We start from the raw sequence: 19265 nt of genomic DNA on the forward strand, positions 1-19265 counted from the left end.
GGTTGCCTGCGGGCTGCGTGTTTGAGACCCCTGCCCCCCTGCCCTGCAGTGAGATCGGGATTCGTTGGTGTGACGCAACGGACACAGTACCACCAGATTGGTGGTACTGTGCGTTGCGTCACTCCAACGAGGTAGCGTCATACTGTCACACACACAGATCATAAGATCATAATTTAAGTCAAAATAGTGCTAGGTGGCGCAAGCCACCGGCCAAATAAGTGGATTCAATTTGCATCTCCAGCATCCATGCGGTGTTGAGCTCAAGTTACTCCATCAGTAGTTTTGAAACCACCGTCTGTGTTGGTCCGTGTTGATGTGTGCTTCCGCATTTTTCGTCTATTCTGCTCGGTTTTGAAGTTTTGTCCCATTCGCGACGACCAGCTCTCGCTGCTTAGTATGGCCCACGTAGAAAACAGCCAGTTGAGCACGGGTGGCGGCAAGCCCGACCCCGAAGGAACGGAGAAAGACGAACAGGTGAGCGGCGAAACTTTGGCCGTGTTTAGGCTTCATACCAAAGCCCGCAAATCTCCCAAAAACTCGTTGCCAAAGTCGTATGGCGCCATGAAATACACGAGCGACTCCAGGCAATGCTCGCTCGAGCGAGCCTCGGTGGTTTTAACCGATTACAACATCACATTTCATGCGAATTTTACGTAACAGACGGGCGCGAAAGGTGCGCTGTCGCCGCTTGCCGTTGGAGCTATGTAACGGTCATTTTCAAGCAAATGGTTGCGCCACGGAACTTTGCTGGGTCTGAACTTGCGCCGTCGCTTCTTGGTGCAAGTAAAAATAGAGTCGGCGCGCCCGTTCTTTTTTTTTGCGGTGCATGGTGTTTTTACTAACGATGAAAACGCCGCAAATTGTTGTTGCACACACCACGGCTGCTCGATTACTGCAGCTTCGTTACGGCCCAGTAGATGCATAGAAGCAGTGGTCCAGTCGAGTTTCCCGAGTTTGTCGCTAAAAGCGACACTTCCAACCCCTCCCCCTCGTTTTTTGGGTTTTACACTAGGTAAACAATTGAATCTCTGCTAGTTCAGTTAGATGAGACGAAGTATTTCAGCGGTGGTCGTTTTACTACCGGCGCAATACTGATCGAAATGTTACTATTTCACGTGATACGAGGCATATGTAGCTGCCAGATGGGACCATCTGAGACCTCTTCAGATCCTACAGGGGTCCTGCATTGTGTGCTGCCAGGGCCACACCTTTTGATGTGGTACCTTTGCGGTAGAGCCTTTTTGAAGTTCAGCCCTCCTCTGGCAGAGTTAGAGATTTTGCACGGCGGTACGTGCGACAGACCGTCGAGGTGACACGCCCATCACTTGTGAAAACATTCACCTCCAATCCAAGCAGCTGCATGTTCTGGAAGTGCCTATTGGCAGTGTTGGCCCTTCCACCATGTTGCAGTGTTTTCAGAGCTTCGAAGAGAAGCAGTGATTCAGGACAGGGGTTTACTACTCTACAATGTATGCAATACGACACTTCACCGTCGTGCTGCTATCCTCGTGTTGAAGACCTTTCCGTGGAATTAAAAGCCATCGTCTCCTCGTCTCCCTCACTTTCTCGGCACATCACTTTTTTCAGATCAGATATTTAGGAATGATATGTGGGCATTGCGAGAAGATTTATATGAATTGCTCTATAGGTGTATTTCTTATGAAATTGTCTTATTTAGTTATTTTTAATAGGTTCCATCTGTTTGATGACAAAGTCAATAAAGTAAATTAAAACTAAATTAGCTAGAGCAATGTATAGAAGCTTGGCAGTAACTATAGTCCGTTGCAACCTAAGAACGAAGGGCGAGGGTAAGACGGGCCGGGGAGGAGGAAGCAGACGGAACGCTGGAGATGAGATAAGAAAACCTCCTTCTCTCTTTAGCGTTCCGTCTGCTTCCTCCTCCCCGGCCCGTCTTACCCTTGCCCTTCGTTCTTAGGTTGCAACGGACTATAAACACATTCAGCTGGATTGTTTTTAACAAGGCATATTTGTCAATCACCTGCCAATTTTCGTTATCGTGAAGTTCTATATGAAGAAAAATTTAATTAAAGTTTATATCACACTTTTATTATTTGAGGGAATTGCAGTTTTATTACAGCTTTTAGAGCTTGAACGAAACATAAATTTGGGTGCTCAAAATGACTCTATTTTAACATTATTTTATGGAATCTATTGTTCCGTTTACCTTTGATTTCATCCCTAAAAGCATCATTCCCATCAGTTCATTCTGCTCTTCATTAATCAGCAATTTGTTACCGGGCCTGGCGTTTCTACATGTTACTAAACAGCTACTTCTGTGTTTGAGATAATCAGACCTGTTGTTCAGTTGATGCTAATGGTTGCACAGAAGTGGGAAGACAATGTAGACATTTTTTTTGGTTGGATAAGATAACATATGAATCTTAACATAATGTTCACAGTGGTGTGAGTAAAAACTATGTCCGTGCTTTTAGCTGCTCCAAAGTAAACTTTTGACTGCGCTCCGAGAGGTGCTCCAAAATGGCTGACCAATCACATCATTGCAAGTATTGCTGAAAGCATTGACATTTTGCTCCAAAATATCAAAGTTTTAGTTTATTTTCTGGGTAAAAAATAGAGATGTTGGTGCAGTGAACTTCTAAATATCGCTGATGCTCATCAGTTTATACATTTCATGACACATTTGACTGGAAGCACACTCACAGCACTTGGCTGAAAAAGAAAACTGAACTCTTTCTGTACCACCATCTACTTGAACGGTCGCAAAAGCGGTCAACATTCATGCTCAGCGTTGAATCATACCAGGCGCGTAACTGGCTTCCCCGGACAGCTTCCACAGAAAGTGACGACTTTCTTTGTTACCACTCGATCAATGCATAGTGGCCCGTGCACCGTCCTCAAATCTTTCGTGTAGGTCAATTGGCTCTCTCGAGCGTGTGGGTGCGCTTTTTCCCGCACATCGTCACGGACTTGTTGTGGGGTGTGCAGAAAAGAGTGTGCCACCTCTCGGAATTAAACAATCGTGCCTATTTAGCAAGCGAATTGCTAATAATGCTCTTCGATTGAAGAGAGCAGCACTGTCCGGGGTTCTTTGATAGAACATTTAAGTAAATCGCGTGGGCCGTCTCTGACCCGTGCTGCACTGGATGTCATTTGTTTTTGTGTGGTGTGTTGTGGGTTGCCGGCAGGTCGCGGCATGTCGGCCCAGCGCGGGTGTTGGTCATGGCTAATGGAATCAAAAGCAAAAGATGGTTTTCACCGGTGTTAATTTTTTGCAGAGATATCGGCCCCGCACTACACTAAAGGACAATATTCGAGGCGCCACAGCTGGCTATGGAGTGTGACCACGACAGAGCGAACATGTTAACGGGCATTAGCAACATTAATCGTTTCTTTGGAGAGGAGCACTGAAGTTGAACTCTATTTTTCTCTCCCAACAGACCAGCGACTTTATAGGAGCCAAACTAGCAACGGCAATATTGGATAGGTTCTTAGTTTTTAAGTTGCATATTTGTAACTTTTTGCCATCGGTAAAACTTGTACCGTAAACACAGAACCGACAGTGTGACAGAATTTTCATTGTCTCGTAGAAGCAACTGCCTGAAGTAGGAGGTGGTGCAGTTTGCCCTCGAAGGCATGTGCGGGTCGTGCAACTTTGGCAGAAGGATGGCAGGTTCAGCCTGCTGCCTTCGATGCAACTGTCCCTCGGCTTTATTTTTCGGTGCACGGGTGGGAAAGGACGCTAAACACGCCAGTCAAAGACTCATTCCAGGCACCGTACCATGGCATTTGCTGTTGACGACAGCCAGGTGCCCCATGAAAGGTCTTTCTGATCGCTTGTGTGCAGAACCTGCGGAGTGCAGAGCTGGAGGAGGAAGCCAAGTTTAAGTCCAAGTACCCACAGAATGTCCGGCCCGGAGGATCCCTCTTCCTCCAGAAGAGGCTCAACAAAGGGGTGAGAACTGGCGCCATACTCTACAGCCGCCGACGTGGTGAGAACGGCAGAGAAGTGCTACCATTGTCCTATTTGTAGTACGAGCTTCTTACCTTCAGTAGCGCTTCGACAGCTCGTAAGCCTCGAGCGCGGTTGTGCAACCAAAGCACATGCTGGAGATTGGGGGTCCGGAAAAGACGCTCTGCCTTTCTCACCCTGCTGGCGACTGTAGAGGGGTTTCACATGACATACTTCAGATTCGAAATCTTGCCGGACGCCATGTTGAGAGACTTTCACCGTACGTCTCTTTATGCGCAAGGGCAGTGTGTTCCAGATCGAGGTTTTTTGCGTTACGATTGCGTCTGCTGGAGTAGTCGGCGACGCGAAGGAGCATCGTCTGATACACGATTGTTATGTGTTGCATACTTTATTCAAACTTAAGGCGAGCTGGTGATAAAGAAGTTGACCCGTCCGCGTTTGTGAAGGCCCTAGTAGGGGTTGCACGGGCAACTTTGAAAGAAAGCAAACAGGAATGCGCTCAGTTTTATGCTACCCAAATGCGTCCTTGGTCGTGCTTACCGGGTTCTTTCGTTGACGGAGGCACTCGCAGTGCTTCGGCATTTTGCCTACACTAAAACCGACCCCATAACTATACCCCGTGTCACCAGTTATGTGTGGTACATGCGAAGGCAACGCCAGGCGAAGAGCAACAAGGCGTGCACTAGGAAGGCGAGATGGGAGAAGAGGGCAGTGGAAGGCGATTGGAGAAAGGGAGGGCACTAGGAACGTTAGAGAGGAGAAGTGGTTTCTTTTCTGCTCGCCAGCCTTTCTAGTGGTCGCCCTTTCTCCCCTCACCTGGTGTTGCCTCCGCCTGTACTGTACGCAACTAGTGACACTGAGTATAAGCGTCTGCGTGTGAACAGACGTCAAAATTGGCGGACGCTGTTCATTAATGGGGCAACACTCAGCATACCGGAGGAGAAAAGGCTTTCGTGGAAGAGCCCTATACCACTTCTGAGAATGTGTGGAACGGAGATGGGCCAGGGCTTGCAGTGCAGTGCAGCCCAGCTCGATGCACGTTGGGATCCTCGAATTGCCTGGAAGCTTGGCGAACCCGTATTTCCTAGACTGTTTGCGTCACTAAGGGCTTATTTACGGTTTCAGCACTATTCCAGTTAATGTGAACCAGCTGTCGATGCATAAGTATGAGTCAAACACTTCCTTGCACGTGCATTGCTGCCTACGGGGTGTGCAGGCTCGTGTGCCACACGATTGAATCAATGCCGAGATTAAGAGGTGTTCCTCGTGATAAGAGAACCCCCTTCAGAAGTGATTACCATCAGGGACGTTGCAAACCTGCTGGGGTTAAAGCCTGATCGATTTAGACTGTTTCCAACTTCAGACACCGAGTTCGACAATGAGCCGACACCATCTGGCATAGGGAATATGCAATATTTATTGGGTATATTGTCTCATTGTTAAACTAACAAAAGCAATGGAAGTACTTGCGTCTGATTTTAGATTGTATAAATATTGGCACTAACTTTCTAAAATGTAAAATTAACTACATGTTATGAACTGTTTGTTTTTTCCAAGTTGAAATTTTCGTGTAGGGGTCGGGCAATGCTGTTTGTAAGCCGAATGTCGTTGACCTTCATCGAAAGTTTGAAGGTTCGCCGTGCCAGTCAAACTTTGAGGTTTTGCTGAACTTCGGGTTCAACTGAAGTTTGCCATATCCTTATAATCACTTGCAGAATGTTGAAACCTCGCACTGGAAGCAAGGCAATTGATTTCGGTTCCTATCTGCGATATCACGACCGGTGCTATCGATTGCCAGCGATAATTACGACGGCGTGTGTAATGAAACATGGCAGAAGTTCGGAGTCGTTGCGTCCCTAAATCAACCCCATCAGAGTTCAATTTTCCCTTATCGCCATTAATAAAAGTAGAATTTGTCACATTTAAGATGTGGTAGCGAGTGTTTGGCCAATCGTGGAGGGTCGACTGCAGCGACTCTTTTGGTCACGCACGTTGCAGTGTCACCATTCACTTGTGTGTATGTGTCGGTGTTGCGGCCGTTGCCGAAAATATGTAAAGGAATAATGTTAGTTTGTCAGAAATTAATGCATTGCTGAAAATCGTTACTGCCTCGTGAATGTAACGAAATACTGTTACCATTACTTCCAAAAACTAACAAACATTACTTTTGCATTACCTTAGATTTCGGTATTTGGCAGCGGTGAGCCGCAGTTACAAACTTCGACGCCAATTAAGCTTTTACAGAGTGATTGACAATATTTTTATCCTTTTTCTAACAAATTTCTTGAATGCAGCTCGGTCCTAATGGTTCATTGACTCTTTAGTCGTTTGGTAGAATGTTGCCTGTGGGCTACAAACCAGATAATAACTTTTCACAAGGAACTACATAATGTTTTTTGTTCATTAGTGTTTGTTTTATATACTGTAAACGACTTAATTTTCGCGGGCTCAAATTTTCGCGAATCGGGCCAAAGCTGAAAATTTGAAATTATTTGGGGGTTCTAATTTCCGCAAATCGAGTGTAGCTTCCAGTGATGGAAGTGCTGCGCCAGTTGCGCCAAATTGCGCGAAGGACGCAATCCTGCTACATGTAGCGCCAAATTGTCATTTTACCGAAGAATTGCGCCACGCCTGCGCCAAGATGAGATGTAGCAATAAAAAAATAAAAATTGAAGTCTTATCAGAGCGCGTGGCGGTACCGCGGTATTTTCTGCACTGCAACTGTTACGCATACCGAAACTGCGAGGGCGCATTATCATCATCATCGCTGAAAGGAACAACGTTAGCAACATCGGAGATCAAAGCCGCAGAGGCTAAGCGAAGAATCATCCCACTGAGCAGCCTATTTAAAAAAAAAAAAAAAAAGCCGAGCTTGTGGACGTTTTTAGTGTTGGCCCTCCCTGTTCCCGTGCGCTAGCTACCAGCAAAGTCAAAGCTAGCGCGAGCCCAATGCTCTGTGCATTCCTGACTCGCGCGTGGGCTCGTGCAATGTGGGCACCGTTACGGGCTCCATGCGCGCGCTTGTAGCTTCGGCTGCGCTCGCACCGAAGCTGAAACGAAGTATAGTTGAGTTGCACCAAACTCTGGATGTAGTGCTGGTAAAGCCTCACCATCCTTTTCAGAGCACAAAGCACTGCACGACTCGCGCAACTGCGATGTCAGCTCCGCGGGTGTCGCTTCTCTGCAGCGCGTTGGTGCATGCCAAGGAGCGCACTCAACGGGTTAACTCACCCTGATCCGATCGTGACTTCGTTAGCACATCGAAAATGAATCGGAATTTTTGAAGCTAATATCAGATACCGCAATATTTGAAGCTTCTGCCCGAAAGACAACGCAAATCTGAACTAAAACATTCCACAACAGTGAGGGTCGTTAGATGCTGCTGCAGATACCTTAAAAGAGGTGCAGGCTGATAAAACTAAATATCCTGTACCATCAGGACTCAGTGTGACATATTTAATTGTATTTTTTTATCTAACGAGCAGATAAACTTTATTTTAAAAAAAATTTTGTGTTTACTTTGTTCAATATTATATATCCTCTCTTAAAAAGGCGACAGGCGCTGTGTTCCAATAATAGAGATGGGCTTTATATAGCAATGCAGCATTATTTCATTTTCAAGTAACATGCCAACATATGTCGGACCCTGCTCCAAAAGGGCCACTACCTGCTCCAAAACAACATTTTGCCTGCTACAAGGCCTGCTCCAAAAGGTCGAATGGCACTTCCATCACTGAGCTTCCGTAGTGTTCACACATAGCCCGAATTGTTCGCGGGACATATTTTTCGCAAATTGTAGGCAATTCGCGAAATTCGAAAAATTAGGTCCTCGCGAAAATTTAGTCGTCTACAGTATATCTTTATTTAATGTACTATAGTCTGGCAACAGTCTTGAAGATTGAAACTACTGAAGACAAACCAAACCCGCAAGCTGAGATTTAAATACATTCAACGAGATGGAGCCGATCAGAGCATATCAGTAGAAAAGGGAGTAAAGGAAACTGAGGGGAAACTGTGGGAAGAGAGAATCCGGGGGAAATTAGCTTTAACAATATACAGGGCACAAAAGCAAGAAATAAAGAAGGAACAGCTGTATGATAATTCAGTGGGGAGCTCATTGCTGTTTGAAGCTAGAACGGGGGGTGCTAAGAACGAAAACTTATAGGGCTAAATTCCAGGAAATAGACACTCTATGCGACGTATGCAACGCAAAAGGGCAACTATAGAACATGTAATTTTAAGGTGCACGGAGCTTCGTCCCACGCTCTTGAGGGGGTGGGGGGGACTACGAATTTGGAGGGGGCACTGGGTTTTCTGTATACGGATGGACGAATGGATAAAGAAAGAATTACGGTAACTTAGAGGAGCTTGGAAGATTGGTTGAAAATTTTAGGGGGGGGGGGGGGGGTGAAATACAGATAAAAATAAGCAAGGGTAACACTTTAAAAGAGGGGGGGGTTGTGTTAAAACAAAATTTATACAAATTAAAAAAAGAAAAAGTTGATGAAATGTTAGGCTAGGTGGCGCAAGCTGCCGCCCGTTACAAAGGGTATAGCCATTACCATCCATTCATCGTTCTGCGCCGTCTTGTAAAAAGGTACGCAAATAATTGACGAGAAAAAAGAAGTTCGGTGCGCAAATATGCTGCGACCGAGAACGGTGGAACGGCGAAAAATATAGTTAAATGTTTCTATCGTCACTAATATTTTTAGATAGGTGACTGTTTTACTTTAGGCTATTGCATGCGCATATATTATTGACATTTTGTAGTGATCCTTAGAGGTTATGCAAGGGAGCCACCTTCAAACTTTTGCCTGGTGTTGCCCAGAGGCAACAAATATATAACTTGCAAGTTTACCTGACAATATTTTTTGATTTCCTTAATATCTTAAAAAATAAATGTATTAAGCATTTCTTGTGTCTTGTCAATAATGGGATAAGGAACTGCAAACATGACTCATTTTAGTGAAAAGTAATGAGCGACGGGTAACTTAATTCGACAGACAATCCCATGAAATAGTAACAAAGTCACTTCACTTGTAAGTTTTTTCGGATTCCAACCAGTATGCTAGTGCGTCACTGAAGAAGGTAACATGTTACCAATAACATTGTTACTTGCAATGCGTTAAGGTTGGTTCATACACTTGAGACTGCTTACGACCGCGCGCCCTAAAACCTTTTAAAATCTCAGACAACGAGAAAATGCACTGGCGCCGTCTACCGGGTGATTGGAACACTTGGCATTCCCGTATATTCCCCATTTTTTAGAGCGGCGCTCTTAGGCGCTTGTTTCTGGCTTGAGCGGCGTCACCGTAACCGTGCACATTGCATTATCAGAATAATGCAAGGGGGCGTAACCGTGCGTTGCATTATGGGAAAAATTTGCCTGCAAAATTTAGTGGGGAAATTTTTTGCTAAATTTAGCGGGACATTTAGCGAAAATTTCCTGCTAAATAGAACCCTTCCCTCCTCCTCCTCAAGAGCTGTGCTCTAATTCGGCATTACAGAGAATTGTAAAGTCTAATTTTTTTTTGTACATATTTTTTTCTTTTTTTGGCTTAAAAGAAGGCTTTTGACAACGTTATAAACAACCATTTTTCATAGAGGTTACTCACATTTGATCTCCCAAATGCGGCAAAAACTTAAATAAACAAATGAAAATGTGTTTATTGGTGAAAAAAGAACAAGCTGTTGCACATGGCATAGCCTGACAAGGAGAGAAAATTAAAACGTTTTACTGAGGCACAACGGAGTCGTCTTTTTATCGATGCTTGTAGGTCTTTCGGCGTGTCTTGGGGCACTATTGTTCCAAGTGCTTTCTTTTCGAAAGTGTTTGCAGTCCCATAGAAGGCGCTCAATTTTGGGTGGCGTCTTGTCTCTGCCAAAGGTGCGTTCGGGTGGCTTTGGCATAAATTGTGGATTTTGCCAATTTTGGTTTGTGTTTTCCGTTTCTTGAAAAAGGTTCGGAATTATGGCGCTGCCAGTCCTTACCCTTCTCAGGAGAACAGTTTGATATCTCTGAGTCCAAGGGGGATGGAATCTTGTTTTCTGGGATGTCTGTCTTAAAGTTGCTTCTTTAGTTGCCTCTTTGTCTTTATGATAGCTCTTGGATCATGTTCATGATTCCAATTGTTTGCCTTAGTAGACTATGTGTGATCTTTTTGAGATTGGTTCGCATTGTCGGAAAGGATGGAACGACTATACCTTTTTGCGACTTTGTTAGCAATCTCATTTCCCTTGATTCCCATGTGTCACGGGATCCAACACAGGAGTATTGTTGTATTTTCGTTTTTCTGTATCGTTATTGCCACCTTCAGTATTCTTTCTATTGTCGGGCTTACCACTTGGTATTATTGCAGCCAAAATGGCTTGCACTTCTGCTTCTTTTGGAATAACTGCTGATGTAGGGTATGCCCATGTGCCTTTGTTTAGCAGGTGGAATGCTATCATAGCATTGTTGTTGCCCATTGCAACGTCCGTGCAGTATATCGCTACCTCACGGTCATTACGCATGAGCTCGATTTCCTCACGCTTTTTGGCGCAGTGTCGTCTTCTTTCCTGATGTCCAGGGCCAATGTTCTTGGGAATGGGTGTAGCTGGAACTACCATTGTTCCTAATGTGGTACTTGTTCTGGAAAGTCTTCCATTACACGCGTGTCTTGATCTAACAGATTCAAAATTTGCTGCCCCGGTTTAACCCTTTCGCTTCCGTGGCATCGACGCCCGTTCTTGTGAGCTGTACCGCGCAACTTTCCCCCACGCGGACTGCCGTGTGTGGCGTCGTAAAGAAAGCTCTAACTTCTGCTCTATAACTTGCAGGTGAACACTTTTTACTTTATCTTATTTAGGAATGTCTTCCGGAAGCATTGCACTCGTAGTATCTTGCGGGTGTGGAAGGTCTTGAAGCAGATGGGCATGTGAAATGCCACACACATCACTTTTTAGAATTTTTTTTTTTCAGAAAAAAAAATGAAATTTTAAAAATATTCGAATACATCAAGGTATCTCTATAGTACCTATTAAATGAGGGAAAAGTGTTAAAATGGTGGAGGAAAACAGTAGCGGTAGCAGAGGGTGTCAAACACGCGACCTGCGGCACAGGCAAATATACTAGTTTCTGCAACTGCGGCTTCTACGCTCCGCAACTCGAGAACAAAAAATCTGGGGAACATGCGGTTTGCGCCCTCCTTCATTTGAGAAATGCCCCCAAAACATATATTTTTTTCGTTAAAATAAACAATTCAATTCTTTTAGCCTGCCCGATTTGAGATGAAACCACCCATATGTGCTGCGCACATTTTTTCAGATGTTTCAAATTTTGGGGGTGGGCGCTTAGTGCAAAATGGGCAGATGCATGGCATTTTACGATATATATATATATATATATATACATGTACCTATCAGTGAGTTTATACAAAATGCCAAAACAAAGTGTCTGACTTTTTTTTTTGTTTTCTGTGTTGTATTAAAATTGTTATTCGTGACACGCTTCAGATGAAATGATTGCCAGGTTTTGTTTTCCTGCCAGCTCGGCATGATGGTCAATTTACCTCGTTTCTTCATACTGGCTGCTGCAGGTCAGGAACATCGGTGGTTTTGATAGAACCGAGTTGGATGGACATCTTAGAATTCTAACTTGTTAGTTGATACCCTGAAGACGACACACGCTGGATGGGAGCGGTTATAGGAGTGTGGCAGATTTAGAAATAGACCTTTTATTATAAACATGACCAGTGATTCCAACGAAGTGTTCTTAATTCTAAAGTTACATTGGACGGAAATGTATTGCCAGATGCACCACTTGCTGACGGTAACTCTGTCCAATGGCCACAACATTTCAAGATCCCTCCTCGAGGTCATTCTTAAGAAAAACTAACATTCTTATTTTTCAGTTAATATTGGTTACCGGTAAATAATTTACGGTTACGGTTTTTTATAAATTTAAAGTAATGCTTTCATCCCAGTTCCAGTTACTGAAAAAATTTTGTTCCTAAGTCGCTTTCGGTTTCAGTTACAGTTCGAGTCTCTGCTTTCAGAATCAGTAAATATGTTCCCTTGTTGCCGAGCGGTCTCGCTCGAATTATTTCGTGGTAGTTTGCATCTATGTTCTCAAAGAAGTCTTCGATGGCTTCCGTGGGGTCAATGCCTCGCACTACGCCGCATGGGAACTTCTGCCACGCCATCTGCGGTTTCAATTTTTCTTTTGTGGAGGATGTTCTCCATTACTGTATTTGTATTGGTCTGCGTTTGTCTTGAAAGTCAGCCGATCTTCGAATACTCCACTTCCTATGGCTCTCAATAATTGCTGGTGAATCACTTTCGGGCGAGTCATTGTGATGTCGATCGATCCCCTCGGTTCGATGCATACAATGAATTTCTCAAGGTCGAAGCGTCCAAGGTGTGTCCCCTTAGGAGGCTTGAGGCTCTTTCTTCGTTGGACTTCGGTCTAGGGTACTATGCTTTTTTCCCACATCCTCGTCCGTTTGGCTTACTTGGCTTTCTGCACCTTCGTCCATGTTTTTGTGGTTGTCCCTAGAATAGACTTGTCGGCAGTTCTTGCAGGGTTGAATGATTATTTTTGCCTGAGGGTTGTTGTATTGTTTCCTTTTGGTGGCTTTGTGGTTCTCCGGGCATGGCCCCGGTCTCCATGGGAGAGAACATCGGGTTGCGTTTGGGTGCAAGGTTTGGATGGGTGACTGTCAATCCTAACTGTCCTTCTGGTCTTCGGACCGAAAAGTTGTTGCTAGTGGCCTTCGCCGACATTCTTTTGTCCAACATTGACCAGGTTGTCTTCATCTCGCGAAAATTCAATACAAATTGTCTAGGTGAGGGTTCGACTGCAAAAAAAAACTAGTTGGTCGGCAGAGCGCCGAAAGAATGTGTCTTACCCTGACGAGCACTTCTTCGTTCAACCATTTCTCGTACGGTGCATACATTCAATCTCGCAAATACCGCACAACCTTCGCTCTAACGAAATGCAGTTCCAGGGTCACCTCATAGATGGCACCAGCATGGTCTTTTGTCACAAGAGGTTGCAAGAACTCGGTCGTAAGCAAAAGAAAGTGCGAAAACAGGCTTTTATTATTTCCAATGCCAGTATGCATGTAGCAAGAGTGCTTTCCTCCCTGAGTGTGCGTTCCCCACTGTCTTGTGGAGCGCAGCAGAAGTACTTCGACTCCGGGGACTACAACATGGCCAAGGCCAAGGGCCAGAAGGCGGCACTGCCGCGGGTGCCCCCGGCAATCCCCCAGAACCCCACGGGAGAGACCATCCCCACCGTGGAGTCCCTGCCCCCCCGCAAGACCTCCCTGGTGCAGAGCAAGCTGGCCACGGGGCTCTCCTAAGGACACCGGCGCCGTCTGTCTCTGGCCGGGCACGCCGCTCCTTTAAGAGGGAGCCGGACCTTGACCTCGTCCGCAACGAGACGAGTGGTGGCCAATGCGCTCTAAAACGACACACTACGCTCCGTTTCGCTCCGAGTCCGATTGCAGCCGACGCCATGTTCAGACGGAATCTATCGAGCGGTGCCAAAAGTGCAATGTCACGGCGGTCGTTTTGCCATCACTGGCCAAACCAATCACACACAGTAAATGCCCCGCAACCCTGCGCTTTTTCTATGCGCAATTGGTTCTGTGTGTGCACTTTTTTCTGCAGGCGCACTTTTGGTGCCACCTGATACCTTCTGTCAGAATGTGGCATCGGCTGTAGTCGGACTCGTGAAACGCAGTGTGCCCTTCGGTCCGTTTCGTCCAATGCCACATGGAGCTGCGGCGAACACCGTAATTTAATACTGCGGTCTGTCGCAGGTTAAAAATGGAGGGTCAAGCTTCTTCCACAAAGCTCTCTGCTCTTTCCGCTACAGCAGGGCAAACGCTGGAAAGGAGGAAATCACCAATCGAGGTGGGTGGAGAGCTTTGTGGGCGAGGCCTGTTCCGTTATCCTGAACCTGCAACAGACTATCAATGTTTTTTTTTGGGGCACGTGCGCGTCTCCGCAGCCCCTTTTAGATGATCCAACCTAAGATGCAGTCCGAGCCTAATTAGGATACAAACTAATTAAAAATGATCGATTGACGGGAGAGTGACGGTAAAATGGGGCACAAAATTGGGGCTTTCATCGTAGTTCCTGTTGGGTTAAGGACGGTGACGCAAGTTTCCGAGTGAGACGTAAGAAAGCTGGCCGGCACGTCCCAATTTTGTACGAGGAACGGGGTTTGAAGTGGACCCCATTTCTCATACGAATCGGGGTTGAGGGAAAACCGTGTTCTCTTCCCACCCTGATGCTGTCGGGAGAAAATTTCCCTCTCCGCATTAATGTCAGACTTGAGGACGAGGCCATCCTTTTTTTGTGCGTCTTTCTTGGATTAAAACGGGACGGTGGACGAGACGTTTTCGGTGTCTGTTTTAGAGAGCCTAGGTGCAGCTGCCACTCCTTTCGGAGGGGGTCAAGGTCAGTTGTCCGTGTCGGTCAACCGGAGGTGTAACGACACGCGTGATCGTAGGCGACCTTTTCGCTGCGACTTGCGCGGCGAGGTTCGGTCTGGGTGGCGCAAGCCTGGGGAGGCACATTTTTCTAGGGGGATGGCGTCGTTTCCCGCCTGGGGCTCTGGACGGCAGTATCGGGAGCCGGGGTCGTGACTATCGGCAGTTCGGTTCAAAAGGAGCTCTCCTAAGCCCACTACAGGTAGATGGGTACAAGCTCTCATGCCCGGCAAGTTTCAATGCAATTCTGCAAATCAAGCACGCTAGATTTAGCTGTTTTTTTTTTTTATTTGTAAGGTACTCGTTGCACAAAGAGAGGGATTCGAGACCCATGCTTGAAGTATTAAGGTGGGTTCAACTTATTGAAATTATAAAGTGCCAGGGACGGACACTGACATAAAGTAAACAGAACAGCGCTATACTCACAACTGGGGTTTTAATAGAAAACTAAGGAAGAGAAAGAAGCGATAGCAGTTGTATGGAAGACTAAAATAAAAGAAACAAATTAAAGGAGGAGAATCACAGCAATTGTAGGTATAAATTTATATGTCGAAATAAAAAAAGTTATTATTAAAGACATAAAAAATAATAACTTTTAACATCATTTTAACACGACTTTGAAGGATGAAGTTTGAGATGATCATCCACCTAACTAGAAACATTTGAACACCTCATGCGTTCAAATGTTTCTTTTTTCATTATACCTCCACCCCCCCACATGAAATGTCGGAAGGTTTCTAGCTAGGTGGATGATCATCTCAAACTTCATCCTTCCAAGTCGTGTTGAAATAATGTTAAATGTTATATTTTTTTATTTTAATGTCTTTAATAATAATTTTTTTAAAAATTACATTTGCTACGATTCTCCTACTTAAATTTATTTCTTTGATTTTCTTCCTTTTTGTCTTCTGTATAACTTCTATCGCTTCTCTCTTCTCTTTCTTAGTTTTCTATTAAAACCCCAGTCGTGAGCGTAGCGCTGTCCTGTCTAGCCCTTGCGCTTTATAATTTCAAGACCTGTGCTTATGGGTGCACTTCCGACACTTGAAGGATGTCCTCTCCAGTGGGAATGTACCTCCTGCCGAAAAGATTTCACAAGCCGAGTGTAATTGTGAATATTGCGGCAGGTTCAATTGGCAGTCATGGCTGTTTGTACTGCCAGGCAGTCTATATTCCTTTGGAATGGGTGATGAGGCGTGGGCGGTGGGGTCGCATAAACAGCCTCTTAGCCTAGAACGATTGTTTACTATTGTCGCGATGGCCCTGAAAATGAACTTCTTTTTACGTGTTGGCAGACGTGTTTCTCTTCACGGTTCAACCGGCCTTCGAGAAAGTACTGACGACATATTTGTACATAGGCATGCATGGATTGTAGATTCTTTCGTGCTTACTTTTCTTTGAACCGAGTTAGTCGCGCAAGTCGGCGAGCAGGGCGGCGGACGCTAAACGCCGTTCTGCGCCACATTCGCCGCTTGCATTTCTAGCATGTTGTCGAGCCTTTTGGCCGCGATTGTACACGCCTTGCACTCTTAAAAACGGCCAAAGCCAATCTTTGTGTTTTCGTCGTAGCGTGCTTTCTGAACGGGCTTGGGAATGGCCGTTGCCGGGCGTCTGTTGTGTGCACTTTTATTAAGGTATCCATCGCTTAGTTGCGGAAGTTTGCATTTGGGTAGATCTTTCCAGTTTGGAACGTTTTACGCGAGTGAAGTCTTTCGCTATTAGCTTTTTATTAGCTCAGTTGGCTATATCTTGTCTTCGCCATGCTCAGAAGATACTTGTGTGTGTGTGTGTTAAGAGTATTGCCTGTAAATAAAGGTGTGCAGATTACAAGTTCTGGTGTCTTTGAATCTGGACTTAAGAGAAGCCGCAAGCAAAGTGAAAGTAAGTTGGATAATTTTGAGGCGCGTACGTCAGTTTCAAGTGCAGCTCGGATGTTTGGTAAAAGCTACCGTTGACTGCTTTGTGCAGTGAAGTTTCAGGGGCAGTTTTTTTAGACGCTCATTTTATTCAAACGCCAACAAAATATGGCAGCGCGCCATTGGCCCGACATGCAGGTTTCTCGACCCCATCTTGCCACCGCCAGAGTCCCAGTGAGAACTGGACAAAAACGGGCGTTAATCCTGCAGCGTACGCCAAATTGTAAGCAAAAATTCTCTCTACAAAAGTGCCCGACAATCCAGCGTGTTTACTCTTTCGGTAAAATATACAGCTCCACCGACGTGCCCTCCTAAACTCATCCAGTGAACGTACAAATTTTGTTCCCTTGGCGGCAAAATACGTCCCAGGTTTGGTTCCAGGGGCTGTGAGCGGCCACCGTTGCAGTTTAATGGCCCGGTTGCGACGGGAAACTGAACGACACTTCCACGACGTCTGGTAGAAATCGAGAAACCGCTGTTTAGGACATGGTAAACACGCAAGTTGGAGACACGCTCCAGGCACAGTGTGGGCGCTCGGAGAACTGCAGCTGCTGAGAACCTCAGAAACTCTCGGCGCGGAGCCTCCTGGACATAATCTCGTCACCTCGCAGCCAATGGGAATGCTGCGGAGCAAATTGTGAAGCGAGGAGCGTGACCCCTCCACCCAACTATGCAAACAATTAAATCTTCCCCTAAAAAAAGGGGGGGGGGGGGGGGGGGGCACAAATTGTGGGACTTAAGTTATCATGCGAATCGGGGAAGAACTTCGATATTCCCGGAGAAAATTATTTAATCGCTACTAGTAAACGATTAACGAGGTGTAATCGCGGTAAACTTTTAGGAAGAGTTCCCGTCTCCCCCGAGCCATTAACGAATGGAGTTTTGTCGTAGAATTGTTTTTGATTAACTTGGAAGCGCAGCTGTCGATGTTGACTAACGTGCAATTTTCATAGAGTGTGCATAGCAAATCCTTGGTCATTTTGTGTTGTGTTCAGTTTGTACCACCCTATAACAATCCCGAATGCGATTACTAGTAGCGTTCGAATCCTGACCGACATGCCTGCCTTCTAACTGAGGTGGTCCAAACTAATCTTCGGTCCTCCACTAAGGCGGGCCAGATGCCCTTCGTTGGTTTGGCACAAAAAATACTCAAATTGGGATTAGTAGTATTGTAAATCAATAAATAAAGGTAATGACACTGCGTTTCTTTGCCTGTCACTGACCATATCTGCAAGTTTACTTCCCAATACAGATGTGCGTCCCTCTGGGCAGCAACTCCCGTTTTGTTACTACAGCAACGTGCACCAGAAGCGGTGGGCATCAACAGCCCTCGTACGAGACGCAGCCGTCGACCATCTTGCGGATGTTCTTGTTCTCCATGGCGGCAGCCACCCGCTCCTTGTCGTTGATCTGCTTGCTCACTGGTTGGGGTGAGAAGCGTGGGGGATCGGTGTCAGACCGGTACTCAGTGTTACACATGGAGTCTAACCCAATCGCAGAAACTGGTTCAGGTCCGGTTCAGTTTGGGAATGTCGTGATCAGTGAATATTGTAGATCAGTAAATATTAGAAAGACTGAATGCTTGGGGAAGTGTGGTGGTGCGTGGTGGTGCTACAAGCACGGGGCTGGCAGTGCAAAAACGTGAATGAAGAGAAACCAAGTATGCACACCAAATGTTTCTGCAATTTAATAATTTAGTTATTTTCAACGACGCTTGGCAAGTTTCCAATTGGAACCATGTTTATTTTCACTAGTTAAGAAGTTGAATAACAAATTGTAGGTTACTGTCCATCTTATCGTGACGATTAGCCTCCTATATTTTGTTCCACTGGTTGTAAAACTCGCACAAACGGCATTAATGTAGCTTCCAAAACTTACTTCTAAAAAAATCTAAAAGCAAAAAAAAAGCTTTGTACACTGCAAATGATTGTAACAACTTGGCGACTTACGTTCAGCCGCTGTGGTGTGGCTGCCTTCTTTAATGAAGATGTCCAACTGAGAAAAACAAAATTGCACATGCGACTTCATTTTTTGCGGTTCATTGTGCACTGGGCATACGGAAGTTGGCGGGTGTCATGCGGACGGGCTCTGAATTCTTTTTGTGAACATATGAAGCAGTTTCATCTGCTTTTTGAGTAGGGTTCCGAGTTTTTTGGGTTTGCTTTTCGTAGGTTTTTTCTGTTCCTTTTCACAGATTAATTATTTTTCGATGTCAAAGAAACAAACCGGTGTCTATTTGGGCTTATGGCAACGAAAACATGACAGGGTCATAGGTTTCTTTAACCTCCAGAGAACATGCATGCTATATGCATACTTGGAAAACATCCTGTCTTTTGTCCTGTAGCAGTTGCTAGGTCGTATAGAGTTAGCAAAGCCAAAGACGTGCTAAGCGCACAACTGCTCTTGTTCCATAAGCTGGTGACGTCCGCGTGTGAAAATTAAATATTGCTCCATTAGGTGTGCTTGCCACTGCAGACGTCTCAACTTCCTGGCTGAACACATGCAAAAGATGTTGGCCAAGTGCACACCCTCACCGGCCTTGAGTGGGAAAGATTGCTTGGAGGCTCACCTTAAAGGTATACGGCAGATCCCTCTCTAGTCTTGCTCGAACACAGAGCCCTGGAGGCAAAGACAAGAGACCATCAGACCCAGAAATGAAAGGCATTTGGCCTTTCGCTTTGACAGTGGCTCTGACTGGTTGTTGCTGTGGTTTGGTCATCGTACAGAAGTATTGTAAGCTGCCCAAAATAAATGGAGCCCAGGTACCATGCTACACACGCAGCCTCCTTGCTTTCAAATGGAATGGCAGCACAAATAGAGGCAGGTGTTACACTGGCTTGCTGCACTGCAGTGCCATCGACAAATAAAGCCCCTCGTGGTAAGCATTTTTTTTTTTAAATTTAAGTTGGTGCCATA

The 19265-nt window shown here is 45.5% G+C and overlaps 2 protein-coding genes across 3 annotated transcripts in view; one reads left to right on the forward strand and one right to left on the reverse strand.

The window, feature by feature from the left end:
* Positions 1–16260, forward strand: LOC120847834 (cAMP-regulated phosphoprotein 19). 2 transcript variants are annotated; one of them, XM_040219732.3, is made up of 3 exons: positions 1–474; positions 3827–3934; positions 13114–16260. In XM_040219732.3, exons 1-3 carry the CDS (start codon positions 397–399, stop codon positions 13294–13296), a joined length of 369 nt encoding a protein of 122 aa, XP_040075666.2. In that variant the 5' UTR covers positions 1–396; the 3' UTR covers positions 13297–16260. The 2 variants fall into 2 exon arrangements, with proteins under 2 accessions (XP_040075666.2, XP_040075667.2); XM_040219733.3 differs by having other exon boundaries at positions 254–474; positions 13117–16260.
* Positions 15266–19265, reverse strand: part of LOC8041851 (cytosolic iron-sulfur assembly component 2A) — a gene marked incomplete at its 5' end in the record, with an annotated part of 15882 nt that continues 11882 nt past the window's right edge. The window contains 3 exons of the mRNA XM_040219731.3: positions 15266–17770; positions 18299–18344; positions 18919–18968. Coding sequence (XP_040075665.2) covers positions 17670–17770; positions 18299–18344; positions 18919–18968 — 197 coding nt within the window. The remainder of the gene's footprint in view (positions 17771–18298; positions 18345–18918; positions 18969–19265) is intronic.

The sequence above is a fragment of the Ixodes scapularis genome, unplaced genomic scaffold, assembly GCF_016920785.2.
Source record: "Ixodes scapularis isolate PalLabHiFi unplaced genomic scaffold, ASM1692078v2 PGA_scaffold11__112_contigs__length_91849675, whole genome shotgun sequence".
Classification (NCBI taxonomy): Eukaryota; Metazoa; Arthropoda; class Arachnida; order Ixodida; family Ixodidae; genus Ixodes; species Ixodes scapularis.

Excerpts from the sequence above, each read along its gene's own strand:
- LOC120847834 (XM_040219732.3), top strand. The coding sequence starts at position 397 with ATGGCCCACGTAGAAAACAGCCAGTTGAGCACGGGTGGCGGCAAGCCC. Across the intron at positions 475-3,826 it reads GAACGGAGAAAGACGAACAG|AACCTGCGGAGTGCAGAGCT; the intron begins GTGAGCGGCGAA and ends GCTTGTGTGCAG. Across the intron at positions 3,935-13,113 it reads AGAAGAGGCTCAACAAAGGG|CAGAAGTACTTCGACTCCGG; the intron begins GTGAGAACTGGC and ends TGTGGAGCGCAG.